The sequence below is a fragment of the Sapajus apella genome, unplaced genomic scaffold (assembly GCF_009761245.1).
Source record: "Sapajus apella isolate SASKATOON/1434 unplaced genomic scaffold, GSC_monkey_1.0 scaffold41, whole genome shotgun sequence".
NCBI classification, from domain to species: Eukaryota; Metazoa; Chordata; class Mammalia; order Primates; family Cebidae; genus Sapajus; species Sapajus apella.
The window spans coordinates 10,336,264-10,355,012 of NW_022436981.1; the positions used below are offsets into that span (position 1 = coordinate 10,336,264).

At 41.9% G+C, this 18,749-nt stretch overlaps 1 protein-coding gene across 7 annotated transcripts; it reads left to right on the plus strand.

Moving 5' to 3' along the window:
* Positions 1–663: 663 nt before the first annotated feature.
* TMEM14A (transmembrane protein 14A) lies at positions 664–16,713 on the plus strand. Of its 7 annotated transcripts, XR_004275605.1 has the most exons (6): positions 664–768; positions 7,153–7,245; positions 11,778–11,879; positions 13,670–13,757; positions 15,590–15,772; positions 16,674–16,713. XR_004275605.1 is itself a non-coding variant. In XM_032299683.1 (5 exons), exons 2-5 carry the CDS (start codon positions 7,176–7,178, stop codon positions 15,627–15,629), a joined length of 300 nt encoding a protein of 99 aa, XP_032155574.1. In that variant the 5' UTR covers positions 664–822; positions 7,160–7,175; the 3' UTR covers positions 15,630–16,161. The 7 variants fall into 7 exon arrangements, 6 of the variants coding, with proteins under 6 accessions (XP_032155574.1, XP_032155572.1, XP_032155578.1 ...); XM_032299683.1 differs by lacking the exon at positions 16,674–16,713 and having other exon boundaries at positions 664–822; positions 7,160–7,245; positions 15,590–16,161; XM_032299681.1 differs by lacking the exon at positions 16,674–16,713 and having other exon boundaries at positions 15,590–16,161.
* The last annotated feature ends 2,036 nt before the right edge of the window (positions 16,714–18,749 follow it).

Genomic DNA, 18,749 nt, shown 5'->3' on the forward strand with positions numbered 1-18,749 from the left:
ACCAACTGAGATCTTGTATCAAAAAGTCAATTTAAGGTTCATTTCTGGGATTGAGCGGATTGCATTGGCCTAGACAAGATTTTAAGTGCTTTCCAACTCTGGAATTCTATACTTTCCTTGTAGATAGCTAAGCCCGGCAAATCCTGGGCCTGAAGTTTAAAACAGGATCCTGATCTTCCAACCACATCTAGATGATCCCATAGTGTAATAAAGGGTGCTCGGGCTCTGAAACCAGGCAAACTCGGATTCTGACCGTAGACAACTAAATCACCTAACCTCACTGTCTTAACTCCCTCCACTGACAATGGAGCAATCTGCTGGAGGGTATGTAAAAGACCTCAGGTTGCCTTTTAGAGGTCCTGGAAATGTCCCTTGAATGGAGTCACTTAAATATCTTCGCCTTCTGTCATCTTGGCTGTATGCAGACACACTTCCTGCCAGTCCCAATTCGTCAGGCGGGAGGCAGCAAACCCCAGTCCTGACTCCAGGACAGGGCCGAAGACAGGACAGACGAAGCAATGGGTCAGGCTGCCGCCGGAGCGTTACAGCACGGGGGCTCCAGGCTGCCTAGCCTACCAGCCGCCCCGATTCCGCCGAAGAGCTGGGCAGCGCAGAGCACTGCAAGGCGAGAAAGGACACGGCGCATGCGCGGCGGGAAGGGCGTCTCCGGGAGGGAGCGGCCTCCGCTCCGCGCGAGACTGCGGGGCAGAGGGTGGGGCCGCGCTGGCGCGGAGACTGCTTCCGGTCTCCAAGCATCGTGCTTGCCGGCAGCTGGTCCCGGACGTCTGTCTTTTCAGCTGCAGTGAGGGCTCGGGGCTGCAGGTGAGCTGTGCATCCCTCAGTGGAGACATTCCCGCTCTGAATTTTCTTACACAACCGCAGAAATATAAGGCGCGTTGCTTAGCAGGTATCCCCTCTCCCGCCCCAAATCTGCACAGCAAACGACGCGGAGGACCTTGAGGGGATTTTGCAGGACCTCGGTCTTCCCTCCCCGGTATCATTTTTCTCCTGGGAATTTCCCGAGTTTCTGCCTTCTCGTATCCCTAAATATGCCACCTATTCCTGGAGCTGGGGTGGTGGGGTGGGCTCATGGACCATTACAAAATGCTTGGCAGGATTTTAACCTCAGCACCACCAGGACCCTACTCGAAATGTGCCTTTTGTGTCCTCAGAGAGCTCAGGGGTAGATAATTGTTATACCTTTAGCATGTGAAAATGCTTTTTATATAATAGTTTACCGAAAATCTCTTAGTTCTCCAAATTTTGGAGGTCTTGGAGCTGGCAGCGAGGCTGGCCCCTGTCACCTTGTTTTGTAGGTGGTATGGTACATCGCTTTGCTGTATTGCATCCGAGATGCTTTCTAGCCCTTCCAAGGCTTGAGCATCGCATTTGTGATGAGAGCGTGTTATGTGCTGAGGACATCCTCGCCCACCTTATCCCTTCCACGTTAACACAGCCTCTGGCTTTAATGTGTGCTTCTGGCCTGGCCACCTCGCCCCGTCATGGAAAAGGTGATTGCTCTTGTCTGAATTTTCTCTGTAAGAACAGAATCTTCTTGCAAGCACTGGGAATAAATTTATTTTACTTCCTTGGAACTACAGTCATTTCACTAAGGAGATTAAGGAGCTGCCCGTTTCCTGCTGATAAAAGCTGTATTGGGTAGGTCAGCTACACAATGTCTTCAGGCAGCTGTTTCTTTGGTTCACGCACTCATTTATTCATTTAACAAGTATTTTAAGTACCTGCCTTGTGCAGGGCAGGGTTCTTGGTGCTGTGAGGAGGACAAAGATAAATCGAACCTGGGTTTTCCTATAAGGAGCTTGCCTGGCTGAGAGGTGAGAGAATCCCAACATAAGTAACTCTAAACCAAGTAAAAAGGTATGGGTCCCCAAGAGAAGGTCGCAGGAAGAGCTAGGGGGCTCAGGATGAGAGGAATCGGTCTTTCACAACAGATACTTGGCTTTGGGAGAAAATTAGGTCTGAAAGTTACACCTGATAATGAAAGACTTCTTGAAAGCTTCACATTTGTATGTAAGGGTGTTTTCCAGGCTGAGGTCAGCGTTTCAGACTGAATACATTCCAAACAGGTCCCATCATTCCTGGCCACCTCCCTCTTCCCCCCCACCACATACCTGCTGCTGTTCCTATGTTTTCTGTCTCAGGGAGTAGCATGAGGCTTCCTGACTCCCTGCTTCTTATGGTCTAAGCCAGACACCTAGGGGTGAGTCATCTCTGATTCACCCCTGACTTTCCCATCCCTCCTCGAATTCAATTCTGCTGATTCTACCCCCTGCACCTCTGAAATCTGTTCACTTTCTCTCCATTCTCATTGCCATTTCTCTAGATAAACTTACCATTATCACCTAAGCCCTTGCTTACTTTACTGCCGCAGCTCCCCGATTTATCTTCCTGCTTCACTTCACAACCTGTCTTCACTACTTCAACTGGGAAGTGCTTGCTGGAATTTAAATCTGATTGTGAGGCTTCCTTCAGTGATCCTTAGAACCAGTCTCCCTTTACGGGGCTTATGTGGGTGTACAGCCCTGTCTTTCTCACCAGAACCCCCTCTTTTCACAAACCCCTTGCAATTTTCATTTTGAGAACATGCCATGCTGTCTTGTGCCATTAGGGCCCTGCACATGTTCCCCCCAGGAACACCCTTCCCTGCCGCCTTCTTCACTTGACTTACTCATGCTCCCCTGTAGGGTAAATGCACCTGACCGCAATAATTAAAGCATACCCTTACAATGACCCTGTGTGACAGATGGACCTGAGTGTGTTTTCTGAACTAGGGAATCCAGGCCTGTCCAACCCAGAGATTTGTTTCTTGTCTACAAAAAACACCTGAGGGTCGGGCGCGGTGGCTCACGCCTGTAATCCCAGCACTTTGGGAGGCCGAGGCGGGTGGATCACGAGGTCAAGAGATCGAGACCATCCTGGTTAACATGGTGAAACCCCGTCTCTACTAAAAATACAAAAAATTAACTGGGCAAGTGGCACGTGCCTGTAATCCCATCTACTCAGGAGGCTGAGGCAGGAGAATTGCCTGAACCCAGGAGGCAGAGGTTGCGGTGAGCCGAGATCGCGCCATTGCACTCCAGCCTGGGCAACAAGAGTGAAACTCTGTCTCAAAAAAAAAAAAAAAAAAAAAAAAGAACATCTGAGCCCTTGCCCAGCCTGTCCTGTAGAACAAGAGCCTCACAGGGAATTGAGGCCCTGAATTTTGAGTTAAATCAAGGTTGCCAGGTGGAGGTCATTGAGGGGAGGGCTTAAGTGAAAATGCCACATAAATTGCATGGTGTTTGCAAGCGGTTGTTTTCCTGCCCAGCCCACTGCCACTGGACTCCCTCCTCTGTATGTAAGCCCCTAATGAAACCCCATGTCTCATTTGCTGGCTCTGGGTCTCTTTCGGCCTCTTGAACCTGTTGCCTTCCCTATTGAAGTTAATAGGGGTTCAGCACAACATCTCTCCAAGTTCCCATCTAGGACTCTCTCTTATCTGGGCAACCTTCCTTAGGCTCCTAGTCCTTGCTGGATGCCACTACTTGTTACGGTACCCACGCCTCTCCTCTTAGGCTCATTTACACATCTGCCTCCTACTGCTATGTTGTACTGTAGGTCCTGGAGGACCAAGACCATGTCTTAGTGCTTACCATTGCTTCCTTCTGCCTTGCACAAAGAAAATGCTCAATAAATAGCTGTTAAGTTGAACTGAGTACAAATAGATGTTATAATATTACGGTATGATTCATTAACTAAATCATAAATTCACCCTACCTCAGTTTTCTCAGTGTGCTGAAATAGTAATAGCCTTACACACGTCAAGCTCAAAACAGGTGTAAGGGTAAATGAAAAGAATCATTATTATTGGATCAGCCAATTGTTGAGTGCTCAGTATGTGCTAGGCACTGTTCTAAGTGCTTTATAGTATTAACTCATTTAATGCTCAGAACATTCCTATAATGTAGATATTTTTTATTATCCCTATTTTAAAGATGGAGAAACTGAGTTATTGAGATCCCACAGCTAGTAAGTGGTGGTATCAGGTTTAAAGATAAGCATACTTTATGGCATACAGTTAGCTCCTTTAGTAAGCAGGACCAAACGTGAGAAGTTCATGGGGCTGAACATTGTAAGTTACCAGATGGGACATAGTGCCCTGTGGTCACAACTTTAAGCTATGAAGAGCACGTGATTGATCCAGAATTGAAAACTCCGAAGAATATGTTTGATTCACTCGAAAACTCTGAAGAACATGTTTGGTTCACATACTGTATTCACTTTTTTCAGCAGCTAACTCAATTATCAGAGGTTATGTTGCATAGAGGTTAGGCCTGAGACTTCCCCTGGTCGGAAATCTTTGTTTTGCTGTATAACCTTCAAGCATTGCTTGCCTTCTCTATGCTTCAGTTTCCTCATCTGGAAAATGGGGATAATCATGATAGTATATACCATAGGGTGTGGTTGTGATTACATGAGTTGATACGTGTAAGGCACCTAGAATGCCTTAGAATGGCCCCTAGCACATAGTAATTGCTCAAAAACATTATGAACCTCATTATTATTATTTGTTTAGCCATCATTCAGTCATCGAATGGTTTTTGGACTCAGGTTCTCCCTACATGTTATATCCTGCTGTACCACTTCTCAGGCACAGATGAACTCTCCTGACTTCTCCTTCCTGTAGACACTAAGCATTTTTCAGTGTTGCCTCCTATTTGGTGCTGTCATATCCTGTGCCTCAGATTCCCTCCCCCATACCCTTCCTCATAGTAAGTGCTAGTTGATGACTCTGAGGTCAGCTCAAAACCCTTTTTCTCCTCCTCCTCCTCCTCTTCTTCTTTTTCTTTTTCTTCTCCTTTCTTCTTCTTCTTTCTCCTCCTTTCTTCTTCTTCTTTCTCCTCCTTCCTCCTTTCTCCTTTCTCCTCCTCCTCCTTCTTCTGAGATACCCAGGCTCAGTGCACTCAGGCTGGAGTGCAATGGCACGATCTCACCTCATTGTAACCTCTGCCACCCACGTTCAAGGGATTGTCCTGTCTCAGCCTCCCAAGTAGCTGGGATTACAGATGTGCACCCACCACACCACACCTGGCTAATTTTTTATATTTTTCATAGAGACAGGGTTTCACTGTGTTGACCAGGCTGGTCCCGTACTCCTTACCTCAAGTGATCCACCTGCCTCTGCCTTCCAAAGTGCCAGGATTACAGGTATGAGCCACCTCGCCCGGCCCCTTTTTCTGTTCTTCTAAATTAATTTGTTACCAATTGCTATAGGAGATAAAAGGCCCATTAACCTAAATGGTAAGCAGGGAGAAAATTGTAAAAATATGCAAGGGATCTCATGTACCATTTCTCTTATTTACAAAGCTAATTATTTTCCCTAAGGAAGAAATACAGAGATGATAAAATTCAAAAATAAAGGCACCACTAGAAATCTTAGAACTTAAAAAGCTGCACGGAACTCCAGAGCTCATCTCATCTATTTTCCTCACTTGCAGGGAGAGTTGGGGGTGAGGGAGGGGCATGGTCCAAGGCCCAGTAGCCACGTCTCTAGCCTGTGGCTGGCACACAATCTACTGTATCTGAGAGAATTGTGGGCAGGGTTTCAATGGAACTTCTCACCACTGGGTGTGTTTCGGCTGCTGCTGTGATGCACAGTAGGATGCTATTGTCATCCATTTAACTTCAGTCAGGGGCTATATTGTATGTATTGTATTCTCTATTGATTAAGTGTAGATGTCTCTGCTACCACAGAAGAGCTGTCTTGCAAGGAAACTAATGACAGCCATCCTTTAAATGGTGAATTTATTCATTTAAAGTGAATTATTCAATCTCCAAGAAGACATACATCTGTAAAGGATGAGAGTACTAATATCTGTACAAACATGAAAGAATTATAAGATGGAGTTGTGGAAGTCAAGGAATTTAGAAGAGGAAGAAGCCATTTGCTTCAGATCACTTTGGTAGTACAGGCTAGGGTTAAGGAAATTAGGAGGTAGTTAATAAGGGTAGAAGTCAGGGAAGAAGGCTTAAAGGGAAATGGTGCAGAGGATGGTCAGGCTTTTGTAGGTGGACAGGGAGGGAGGACGTTTCAGTCATGGAAGTGAAAAGTGAAGATTATAGGGTCACAGTTCAGTGAAGAGACCTGGCTGACGAGAGCGGAAGTTTTATTTGGGGAAGTAGAAAGAATTAAACAGCTGAGAGTATGGCAGATCTTGAAGACAGGCAGAGGAGAATCAGCTTGAGGTATCTCCCTGAGTGTGCTTAACAGTGGTGAGGATGAAGGGGACAGTAGAGGGTTAGGAGAGGTGAAGTTTGAATCTCTTTTTTCCTGTGAGCCCTGTTGAGACAGGGTCTCACTCCGTCACCCAGGCTGGAGTGCAGTGGCACAATCATGGCTCATTGCAGCCTCAACCTCCCAGGCTCAAGCAGCCCTCCCAACTCAACATCCCAAGTAGCTGGGACCACAGGCGCATGCCACCACACCCAGCTAATTTTTTGTATTTTTACTAGAGATGGGGTTTTGCCATGTTGCCCAGGTTGGTCTCAAACTCCTGGGCTCAAGCCATCTGCCTGCCTTGGCCTCCCAAAATACTAGGATTACAGGTGTGAGCACCAGCATGACCGAACCTGCCTTTCTTCAGTAGACTAGAGAAATTAATTTCTCTTAATTCTGTGGAGTGCCTTTGTATTAGTCATTCTCACACTGCTCTGAAGAATTACCTGAGACTTGGTAATTTATGAAGAAAAGATGTTTAATCAACTCACTTATGCCAGCTGTACAGGAGGCATGGCTGGAGAAGCCTCAGGAAACTTACAGTCATGGTAGAAGGCAAAGGGAAAGCAAGGATATCTTCACATGGTGACAGGTGTGAGAAAGAGCGTGAAGGGGGAAGTGCTATGCACTTTCAAACATCCAGATCTTGTGAGAACTTTATCATGAGACAGCACTAGGGGGAGGATGCTAAACCATTAGAAACCCACCCCCATGATCCAATCACTTCCCACCAGGCCCCACCTGCAACACTCAAGATCACAGTTCAACATGAGATTTGGGTGGGGACACACAGCCAAACCATATGAGCATATCATTTTTAGATACATTCCCTCCCCCAGACTTTTTATTTTATATAATTTGTCCATTCCCCACTTGCTTTAGAATTGCAACCTTGCCAATGGACCTGATCGGTTTTGGTTATGCAGCCCTCGTGACATTTGGAAGCATTTTTGGATATAAGCGGAGAGGTAAGCCTAACCCAAACTTTCATCAAAGGGAATGAGTTGGGGTTTAGAGGTTGTGCTAGGTCATATGAGGGTCTGTAAGTAGGATGAGAAGCTAAGCTAAATATGCCTTAGAGATGGCTGAAGACCAGCATGTCATGGAAGGGACTCATGAAAGGAAGAGGCTTACATGAAAAGCAGAGGGCTGGGCATGACAGAGTGTTCCAGCCTAGGGGTTCTGGGCCTCTCTTTCACCTCAAGACTCTTAACTTCATCTGTCATTATCAGCTGCATAGTTAATTGATTTGATCTCTTTCAGGACCACTGCTTATTATTAAATAAGATTTTTTTTTTTTTTTTTTTTGCTTTACATAATCATGGTACCAAAAACTGAGTTATATTGATCCTGTGTATTTCAATGAAGAAATTGTTAAATTCTCAGATATCATATCCAAAATTGTCTCTTCACCTTTATCCAAAAGAAGGGGGGAGAAAAAAACTCAGGTAATCAACTAAAGGGTTTTCATGGAGAAAAAGGAAAGGTTAAGATTTTTTTATTTTACTTTGTTTTATTGTAGAATCATTTATAGTCATGCTGTCTCCTATTTCTGTTTCTTAGGGGTGTGTGTGTGTGTGTGTGTGTGTGTGTGTGTGTGTGTACACAACGTTTAATCTTTAATCATCTTTCTGACAAACTGTCTCAATGAAAATTTTAAAATAAGGGTATTGTATTTGTGGCAGTAGTTGACTTGCATTTGAGTTAAAAAGCCAGGTCACCATGGTTACCAGTTAGCTTCCTTCATTAAAGGCTGCTAGGAGTCAACGACCAGAAGCACAGTATAGCTCTTGTAGCTTGGGGGCTGGCACGGTGAATTGATCATCATCTGCGATTCCTTAAAGGCTGTAATTCACCTTGTATTTTTGTTTGTTGTTTCTGTCATAATGTATGTATTAGAGATATGTATTTGAAAAAAAAAAAAAAGATGATGGCACCAAAGTAAGACCTATAAACCAACTACTCAAAGGTTGATGTTTCATAATCTACTTTAAAGAGGACTTGGTTTAAAATGCTAATAAAACTGTTTTTGAAAAAAAAATTTCATTGTCAAAGACAATGTCTAAATAACTTCTGTTACAGAATAGAAAAGAATGTCTGGACATTTTTGCCTGCCTTTTTGAGAGGTGGGAAGAAAGTGGGAGGGGTGGGGGGGAGAGAGAGAGAGAGAGAGAGAGAGTGTGTGTGTGTGTGTGTGTGTGTGTGTTGTGGTGGAAGGGATCACTTTATTATTCTAACCCAGATCTTTTCAATGTTTACCAACTGGTGGGAACACATGGAATTACATTAGCTGTGAGGTCTCTGATTTCAGGGGCTTGTTGTCCACCTGCATAATATGGTTCCTTGGCCTCCTGCAAGAGCCCCCAACTGAATGATCCTGGAAGCCCCTAAGGGTATAATGGGTTCACAGGGAAGCTCACTCTGTAGTATAATGTGGGTTAAAAGCATAGGCCACAGAATCAAGCATTCCTGAATTCTAGTCTTGACACTACCACTTACTGCACTGAAACTCAGGTCAGGTGCTTCAATATCTGGGCCTCAGTTCCTCACCCGTAAATTAATGTTAGGATTAAATAAGATGATGAATGGTACACATTTCACATGGTGCTTGGCATAGAATAAACTTTTAATATTCTTGTTATTTATTTATTTATTTTTGGCTGCTACTGCCCTGCCATTGGGAGGTCTGTGAGCCAGTGAGGTGTAATATCTTTTTCTAGTTTTGTATCTAGTTTTGTATTTTGTAGTATGTTCTAAGCTGCCTATAGCCCAAATGTCTTCGAATGTGTGTATAAAGTGAGTTAACGCTTCTTTGACTTAGACCTTCCATAGGCATGAGTCCTGTGTAGCTGGGCCAGGAGATCCTGCTACGGGACTGTTATTGAGAATAATCTTGGGTGGGTGAAAGATGTGATGTCGAAATGATGTTTGGTGGGAAGACACAGATGTATCCGAATCCTAAACTAGACCATCTGTGAGACTCAAATTGGGTTAAAGGGAGAAACGGATATATTTTTATTTTGGTGGGAGGAAAGTGGGGGACAGTGGTGGAACGCAGGGTGCTGAGCACTGTGCTTCCCTGGGCCCTCCCCTCCTCCCAGCTAGGTCTCCAGAGAGGTAGATGACCAGGAAGACGCTATGATATGGAGGCTCCTCCTAGGCCAGGTAACACTGAGTGCCCAAGGCCAAAGAGGACCATAAGGCATTCCCTGCCTTCTCCCACACTAGGGCTGAACCAGACCTTCCACCTTCCTACCTCAGTTGAAGGGAAGGGCACAACACAGCAATCCCTCCAGAGAGGTGCAGGTGCACTTGCTGGACAGGCTGCTATTCTGAGGACCACAAGAGCACCTGCACGGAAGCTCCCAGATGCATCTTTCAACTCCCTTGAAAACTCCCCTTCCAAGACTGCGCCACCCAGATCAGGCATCCCAGGAAGTGGGAAGGAAAGAGCTTAGAGCTGCTTTTCTTGTAGCCCCCACTATTGGGCACTGAGCTTGTTCTTAGGATCTTTGCTTCCTTCCACCAGCATGCCTTTCTTGTAAAATAGCCCACAGTTCCGCCACCTTCCTCGTGCAAGCTGAAATCTCTCAAGAGTCTCCCTGGTTCTTGCTGCTGGTGAGCCTGCCCCTGCTGTTTGCTCTCTGATCCCATCAAGACTGAAGTGTAGACACTGCTACTTTCTCCACATACTTAAGTGTGCATGTATGGTGGTGGTGCGGAGGGTGGAGTGGGGTGATATCTTCAGCATATACAGAAAAGAGCATCATAGAACCGCTACATGAGAAGACACCTTAATGGTTACCTAGTTGTGCATTTGAGAAAATGCTTTAATCTCCTTAACAATATCCTTATTTGTTATCTTCTGCTTGAACATGATCCATAACGGGGATGCATTAAATCAATATTTTCAAGTGTTCCTATGTACCTGGCCCTGTGTCTCGCCCTGGGGAAACAGCAATGAGCAAAAAGAATGGCGCGCACAATTGAGTAGGGGGAGACTGACATTCAGTCCATGAACGTCATATAAACGGATGATCAGGAAGAGTGGAAGTCTATGATGGGGGGCCTTTGTTCAGAATGGTAGGTCAGAGAAGGCATCTCTGAGGAAGTAACACTTAAGCAGACATCCGAAGGTGCGCTGCACTTGGCCAAGTGAACGGTGTAGAGACAAGCAGTCCACACAGGAACAGTGTGTCTAAAAGCCATGAGGAATAGAGTTTGGTATATTCAGAGAACTGAAAGGCAGCCAGGGTTCCCACAATATAGCAAACTGGATTTTTTTTTTCCTGAGAGCTTTGGAAAGCACTGAGGGTTTTTAATTAGGAGAGTGATCTGTCCAGATGTGTGTTTTTAAAAGATCATCTTACTATGTTTGAATAATAGGGTTTGGGGAAACAATGTGTAATTTAACACTATCTCCAACCTTAACATTCTAACTCTTTATATATATACGTGGCATGGATGATGTTAACCCTGTTTTACAACTGCTACAACACAAGAGAGGCTAAGTGACTTAGCCAAAGTCCTTTAGCCAGCAGATGAAAGAATTAGGACTAGAACCTTGCGTGTTTTGTCTTCTCATTCAGGATGCTGCTTTGGGGGCGGTGTGTGTGTGTGTGTGTGTTGTGTATATGCATGCATGTGTTGCAGTGGCTCTTAACCCTGGCTGCACATTTGAATTTCCAATGGATATTTAAAAAATAGAGATACCTTGACCCTACCCTCCAGGAATTCTAATCCAATAGATTCTAAATAGGGTGAGTTCCATGAAGCAAGGACTGTGTGTGTCTTGTTCATAGTGTCACTGGCATGTAACCCACTGCCCAATGCGCAGAAAGAGCTTGGTGTTTGTCACAGTGCTCTTGGGTGGGTGTATGGGTTGGGGGCCGGGAGTGTACTGGTGGGTGGGTGCATGGGATAGGAGCTGGGGAGCTGGAGTCAGTACTTTGGTTTTCCTCCTTCTCAGTAGGGTCTCCATTAGTCCTTAAGACCTGACATCTTGAGGCTTGAAGGTTGTTAGTTATTCAGGATGGAACCATTGCTTGGTTTCTACAGAACTTATGTCTTTACCTCTATGAACTAAAAATGCTTTTGCGTCTTAGGTTTTATCATTACAGCCTCATAGTAAAAAGGAGGCAAGGAGAATAGGAAAAATTAAAAAAGAAGGGCTTAAGGAAGTTAAATAATTGCCCAAGATCATGCAATCCGTGTCCAATCCGCCAGCACAAGGCAGGTTCTTTTATTCCCCTGAGTGACATCTAACTCCCTGCATTGCTGCACCTTCAGCGCTCCTCTGCCTTGCGTTTGGGTTCAGCATGAAACAGTCGTCTCCTGGAAAGTATCCACGAAGAGTCCTATTCTTAATTTGGCTTTGTCCAGTTACTGTGCCCAAGTAGCAGTACATTTGAAGGTGCCTGTATCATGCTAGAAGTAAATGGAATGAATTCCTTTCATTTGGGGAGTCTCTTTGTGAGCCCCTATTTTTTTCCCCTCCCAGGTGGTGTTCTGTCTTTGATTGCTGGTCTTTTTGTTGGCTGTTTGGCTGGCTATGGAGCTTACCGTGTCTCCAATGACAAACGAGATGTAAAAGTGTCACTGTGTAAGTACGGCATTTTTCCCAAGTTAGAGACTCAAACATTGCAGGTGATCTTTTTGATACCCCAAGCTAGATATACTAGGAACACATTTAGTCAAATGGCAAATGGCCATATGCATGTGATGAGGCAGAATGCGACACTTACTCCTTTCTGGAAAGACCTGATAAAAAATGATGTCACTGCTACCAGGGCTTCCAACTCAGAACAATATTTCTATAAAAGCTTATTAATAGAAAAATTGAATTAGGAAAAGCAAGGACTTGTTTTCAGATTTTCTGTGAACTCTCCTAAATGGATATTTAGCATAGTTTTTACGTTGCAGTGAAAGTAACTAAAAAGAGACAGCCTTGCATCGTTTCATTTAGTTCACTAACAGCTTTTAGATTCTGCACTGCCTAAAGACTTAACCTAAAAAAGCAAGGCTGACACTTTTTTAGCTTCTTCCCTTGTTAAGCTTAGTGGAAGAATATCTACAGAAAAAAATGGAAACCTGTGTGTTTAAACTCACCAGGACACTTGACTTTCATCTCACTTGAAAGAGATATACAGGGAAGGTTTAGAAAACTATACCAAGGAAATTGTCTCTAGTTGATTTATTATTCAAAGTACCTTGGTTGTGTATGGAAGAATATGTAAATAAAGACAAAATTGTTCTACATTTGAAGGAGAGAGAGAGATTTGGGTTTTTTTTTTTCTTTAGTTATTTTTAAAAGGGGCTAGGGATATTTTTAGTAATGAGGTCGTGTTAGATGTATCAGCCAGATATAGTGATATTAGGATTTTTATTTATATGCATTTAAATAGTTCACAAGTGTTTATTGTCAGTTATTTTTTATATCAATAGTTTTTCTTTGAAAGCATTGCTGTCTAATCTCTTACATAAAACCACCTCTCCCTTCATATTGGTACAGCTCCACAAAGGCTGACATGATGCTTCTGAATAAAACACGATTGCTTAGACTATTTTTTAGTCTCCAGGCATCAAATTCTCCAAAATGGAATGCTACGAAACCAAACCAGTCAGCCTTCTTTTTAGTATTTTTTTAATTAATCAGATCTTACTTGTAAGAGATATATTAACTATTTTCTTCGGTTAACTAAACATTTATTGAGTGTCTCCTGTGGGTCCAAGTGTGCTGCTTTGTGTTTCTGAGAGAAGTTGAATAAAGCTCAGTGCTAGTCTTTAAGGAGTGTTCTTTAAATAGAAATTTAGATTAGAAAAAGAATTTCTTAGGCGTGGTGGCTCATGCCTGTAATCTCAACACTTTGGGAGGCCGAGGCTGGCAGATCACTTGAGGCCAGGAGTTCAACACCAGCCTGGCCAACATAGCAAGACCTTGTCCCTACTAAAAATACAAAAATTAGCTGGGCATGGTGATACGTACCTGTAATCCCAGCTACTTGGGAGGCTAAGGCAGGAGACTTCCTTGAGCCCGGAGGCGGAGTTTACAGTGAGCTGAGATATGCCACTACACCACTCCAGCTTGGGTGACAGAGCAAGACTCTGTCTCAACAAAAAAAAAAAAAAAGAGAGAGAGAGAGAGAAAAAGTCTTTATCTTTTGAAGACATTTCAGGAGTAGATTTTAACATGTTTGTTTACCCAGAAACATTTTTGATGAAGTAGATTATGAAGTGTTTTAATAGAGCACTTATCTTTTTAAGACAATGGCAACTCAGTACCTATCCATAATAGTTGTAATGTTAGAAAGCTTTAAACAATACCCATTTTTTTTCCTGCAAGCATTGATAACATGTTTGAAACTCTAGTTCATGAATTAGTTTGGTTTTCAGTTACAGCTTTCTTCCTGGCCACCATAATGGGTGTGAGATTTAAGAGGTCCAAGAAAATAATGCCTGCTGGTCTCGTTGCAGGTTTAAGGTAAATAAAACTATTTTGATCAATACTTTCCTCTGCTATTCTTTGAAGTGCTGCATTTTTTGGAAAAATCCATTTTAATTTGAAAGATCAAAGTCCTTTTTTTGTTACAGTAAGCATGACAGTAAAAACCTTGAGATATCGTCATGGATTCAGTGGGTCTTTGATATTGACGTACCCATGAACATTCTTGTTGGATACGCATAGTGTTGCTGTAGTATCTGGTCATAGAGGCATACTTGCCTTTTTCAGAAGAAAGAGCTAAACTCAGCCTCATTTCTCCTCAAGATTCACCCATCTGCAGCAGTAAATGTGTTCATTTAAATCTAATAATCTCTTTTAGAGAGTTTGACAAAGTGACAGTGTGATGCAGTTATTTCAAGTTTTTAAGGGAGAGAAATTTAATATTTTTAAGAGTTTTTAAGAGAGAAGTTTAATATATTTTAAAAGAGAAACAGAAAGCCTCAAGTTTCTCTTAATTTGATCCAGTAATTCTATCCGTATTACCGAATAAAATTTTAGAGATAACATTTTAAAAATTTCTGCAGAAAGCTGACTTTATATGTTGAAAGCCATAAGCATGTTTATTTCCTTTGATACACATTTTCACTTTTTGGAGTTTATTCCAAAGCGATGAGATATACACAAAGACTGAGGTTCATTGCAATTTTATTTCTAATGAAAACTCAACAGTTGAAAAACTTAGGAATACCCTAACAGTTCACCAGTAAGGAGATGTTTAAATAAATGTTTTGTCCATTTAATGGAATATTGAGTGAGCATTACATTTCATGTTTTCAAAGATGATTTAGTGGCGTTGGAAAATCTTCGTGACTTAATAAGATATAAAAACAGGGCAAAAAATAACCAAATATAGTGTGTTTTAAAATGTTTGTGTGTAAAAAACAGGAGGAAATATTTCAAACTGTTAGTAGTGTTTTTCTGTGGGTGGTAGTGTGATGAATAATTTTAGTGTTCTTCTTCCTACTTTTGTGTAGAATTTTCTAGTGTGACTATGTATTATGTTTCAGGGAGGGGAGGGGGGAGTGTGATTAGAAAAGATGGCTCTCCAGTTATAGCCCTGTTCTAAAAGTGATTCTTGGTGGTGGGAAGAATCAGAAGTAGGGTTTATGGGCTGGATGTGGTGGCTCATGCCTATAATCCGAGCACTTTGGGAGGCTGAGGTGGGTGGATCACTTGAGTCAGGAGTTCAAGACCACCAGCCTGGCTGACATGGCAAAACCCCATCTCTACTAAAAATACAAAAATTAGCCAAGTGTGGTGGCAGGTGCCTGTAATTCCAGCTACTTGGGAGGCTGAGGCAGGAGAATTGCTTGAGCTCAGGAGGTAGAGGTTGCAGTGAGCCAAGATTCTGCCACTACACTTCAGCCTGGATGACAGAGTGAGACTCAATCAGAAAAAAAAAAAAAAAGAAAGAAGAAGTAGGGTTTATGGAACCAGAAGATGGCCTCAGTTAATAGAAAGTAGCTGAAATAGAATTAGTAACTCCCTCAAATTAGTCCTCAGTTATTTTTTCAAGTTGCTTTATTTTACTAGCTTTTGAAAATTAGTTTCTTCCCAAACCTTTCTCTTATAAACCCTCATTCAAGATTTTCAGGACAGAAAGTTCTGATTTCTCCTTATTTATTTAGTGAACATTTTTAAGTGGCTAATTCAGTTATGTCTGGGACATTATAATCCTCCAAGGGGTTGAGCTGGGTGAGCCCCCTAGCCAAAGCTTAGTAACACTACTGGGTAGGCGAGCGCATGGCCCTTTCTGTCTTATGCCAGATAAAAGTGACTCTCCCTTTGCCTTTCTTTTATTTTAAATCCAGCCTCATGATGATCCTAAGACTTGTCTTGTTGCTGCTGTGAGCATCTGGAGGAACTGAAAATTAAGTTCATGTCATCCTGCTGTAATGGACAGAGCATATTCTTTGTATTTAAAAGATAAATTCAATATGGAATGCTAGAAACACAAGTAGCTCTGTCACTTCTAATATGAACATGAGTTTGAGGTAGTTTTTTTTCTAAAGCAAAAATTTTGACTGTTTTCTAATTGGCAAGTCCTGTTTTCATTAAAAGTGGCTAATAATCATGATATGCTCTTCCATTTGCTGTGCCTATTTTTTATATAGTTGGTATTTTTTGAAAATTCCAAATATTCATGTCTCAAGGAAGCTTAAACTATAACTTATTACATAAACAAATTGTTAAGTGGAGTTCACAGAATGCTACTGTATCTGTCATTTATGTTATATTTGAAATAATTAGAAATTATACTTTTTCCATTTTAATTGTATTTCTGCCAGTGCTATTTTTTTCTTTAAAAAATTTCATTTTTAGCACACTCTTATGTCCTAACAGAATGTATTCAGTATTCAAATAAAAGACATTTTGGTTCCAACCTGTTTGTTACATGTTAGTTTTTTCTCTGTATATTCAATTCGTCTTTGACATTTAAATGCTCAATTATTAATGAAAAGGGTTGGGAAGGAGGGTTTATTAAAGCCAACACTCTACTTCTTCAGGAGTAGATATTTTCTTTCTCTCTCTGAAAGAGTAATAGTTCTGAAACAAAACTGCTTTTGTCTCAAATTACCACTTTATTTTTAGGCATAGTTATAACTTAATGGCCAAGGCACTTTTAGGGCCCGAACTGAACATCACGAAACCTGAATTCCAGCCCAGTTCTTCCACCCACTTGATGCTCTTTGGAAGGTCATTTTCTTTCCCTCTGACTCAGTTTCTCATCCTTAAGGAGGAATTGAACTAAATGATCGACTCTAAATATCTACAGTTCCTATCCTGTGGTGCCGTCATGATGGTTAAATGATATAATGTATACTAAAGACTAACTCCCATCTTGGCTCAGTATTTGACCATTGTTATTTTTTTTTTCTCATAACTTTCCCTTAGGTGGTGTTTGTTGCCCGTTGTTCCCAGTGCTAAAGAACAGGCAAGTGTTTGATTGTCTCATTACATATCTTCTCTTTAAGCCAAATAGGCTTAGGCATAGGAATTAAGTTGCAGCAAATCTTAGAAGTTACTTGGTAACAATCTAACAGTAAAACAAAATTAACTTAAAAGATCCTTAAAATATCCTTTGTTTCATTATTTAGGGAAACATAATCAAACTATCTTTTGTTACTGCTCACAAGAGTTTTTACATCTTTAGTTTTCAGTGTTATTGTTAGATTGTCACAATTAACTTCTGGATACTTTGGCTTCAAAATACATTTACCATTTAATCTTTTTTACATGTCCCCAGGCCTTATCTAGAATCGAATGCTCCAAGTAGGTAAACTGTGAACAATTTTCAGAAGTCAAAGCAGCAGTTTATGATCTTAAAGCATTTAGCAAACTTAATATCTGACCTGCATAATTTAGACCAAATGTTTACATTTTAAAGATATTTTTATTTATTTTTAAAAATTATTTATTTATATATTTAATTTTTGAGACGGAGTCTCACTCTGTCACCCAGTCTGGAGTGCGGTGGCACGATCTCAGCTAACTGCAGCTTTCACCTCCTGGGTTTAAGCGATCCCTGCCTCAGCCTCCTGAGTAACTGGGACTATGGGTGTGCGCCACCAGGCCTGGCTAAGTTTTGTATTAATTATTAGTAGAAACGGGGATTCACCATATTGGTCAGGCTGGTCTTGAACTCCTGATCTCATGTGATCTGCCTGCCTTGGCCTCCCAAAGTGCCGGAATTACAGGCATGAGCCACCATACCTGGCTGATATTTTTATTTTATCAATAATCTGTAAAACTGTCTTTATTTTCCAAAGATTACTTAAGTTGCATGAACTAAATGAAAAGCATTACACTTCTAACTTTTCTGACAAATATTTGATTTATGTGCTTATTATTATTAAACCATCAATTAAAGCTCTTTTGATATAAACATCACACACAACACATATAAATACACAGACAGAAGATAAAGGAATCATTTCCTAAGCCAGGAATTGAACCCTAAACCATGATTGCCATTGTGAAAACAGAAAGCATGGCTACATGGTTACAAGGTCAGGCTCCCAAGGACATACAAGACAAGAGGAAACTTCATCCAGTTTTTTTTTTTTTTTTTTTTTTTTTTTCCAGAGACCTGTAGCAAAGTTTGTAACTGACCAGTTTGCTGGGCCATCTTGAAAAGCGGGCTTACAGGGGTCCTAAGACCATGTTCTATCCTACGGTACCCCTCTCCATTATAGAACACAGAAAGACACACAAAGCACACCAAAGTTGCTACAGCTTAACAAAACTTTTTAAATTATTGTTAATTAAAACTTTACAGAGGAAATAAACAGTGATTTTTACATTAATCACTCAGTTTGCACAGAGAGGGAGAGACACAGAGAGAGGAAGCATTGCCTGAGGTAGGGTGGGGAAGATGAAGAGCTCAGGGAGGCCAGAGAAAAGACCCACCCATTGCAGTGATGCCGAAAATTTCAGGCAGCTGCTTGTCGGTAGTGAAGGAATTTTTTCCAACAGTCCCATCAGCATTCAAGTTTCCCTTTTTAAGGAGGAAAATGCCCCCCATGTCCCACGATCCTGTACATGCCTTATTCTGTCACCCACAGCCATCAGCAAACAGTGCAAGGCAGACTAATCCAAAGAGAATAGCAAATAACATCCTGTGGTGCCAAACCCATTCTTAGCCTAAATGGACTTTATCAAGATGGGCCCCTAACCCCCTAAATCTTAGTAGGCCCTCTAACCCCCTAAGTTGGACCTGTAACCCAAGGTCAGTCAAGCATCCTTGCCTTTTATTAAGAGGGGCCTCTAACCCACGCTGGTTTGGGAGAGACTTTAACTTTACTAAGTTGTGCCTTGTATTAGTCAAGGTTCTCTTAGAGGGACAGAACTAATAAGATATATGTGTGTGTATATATATATATATATATATATATATGTCCTATTATGTACATACATACACACACACACACACATCCTATTATATATATAGGAACTAGGACTAATAGGAGA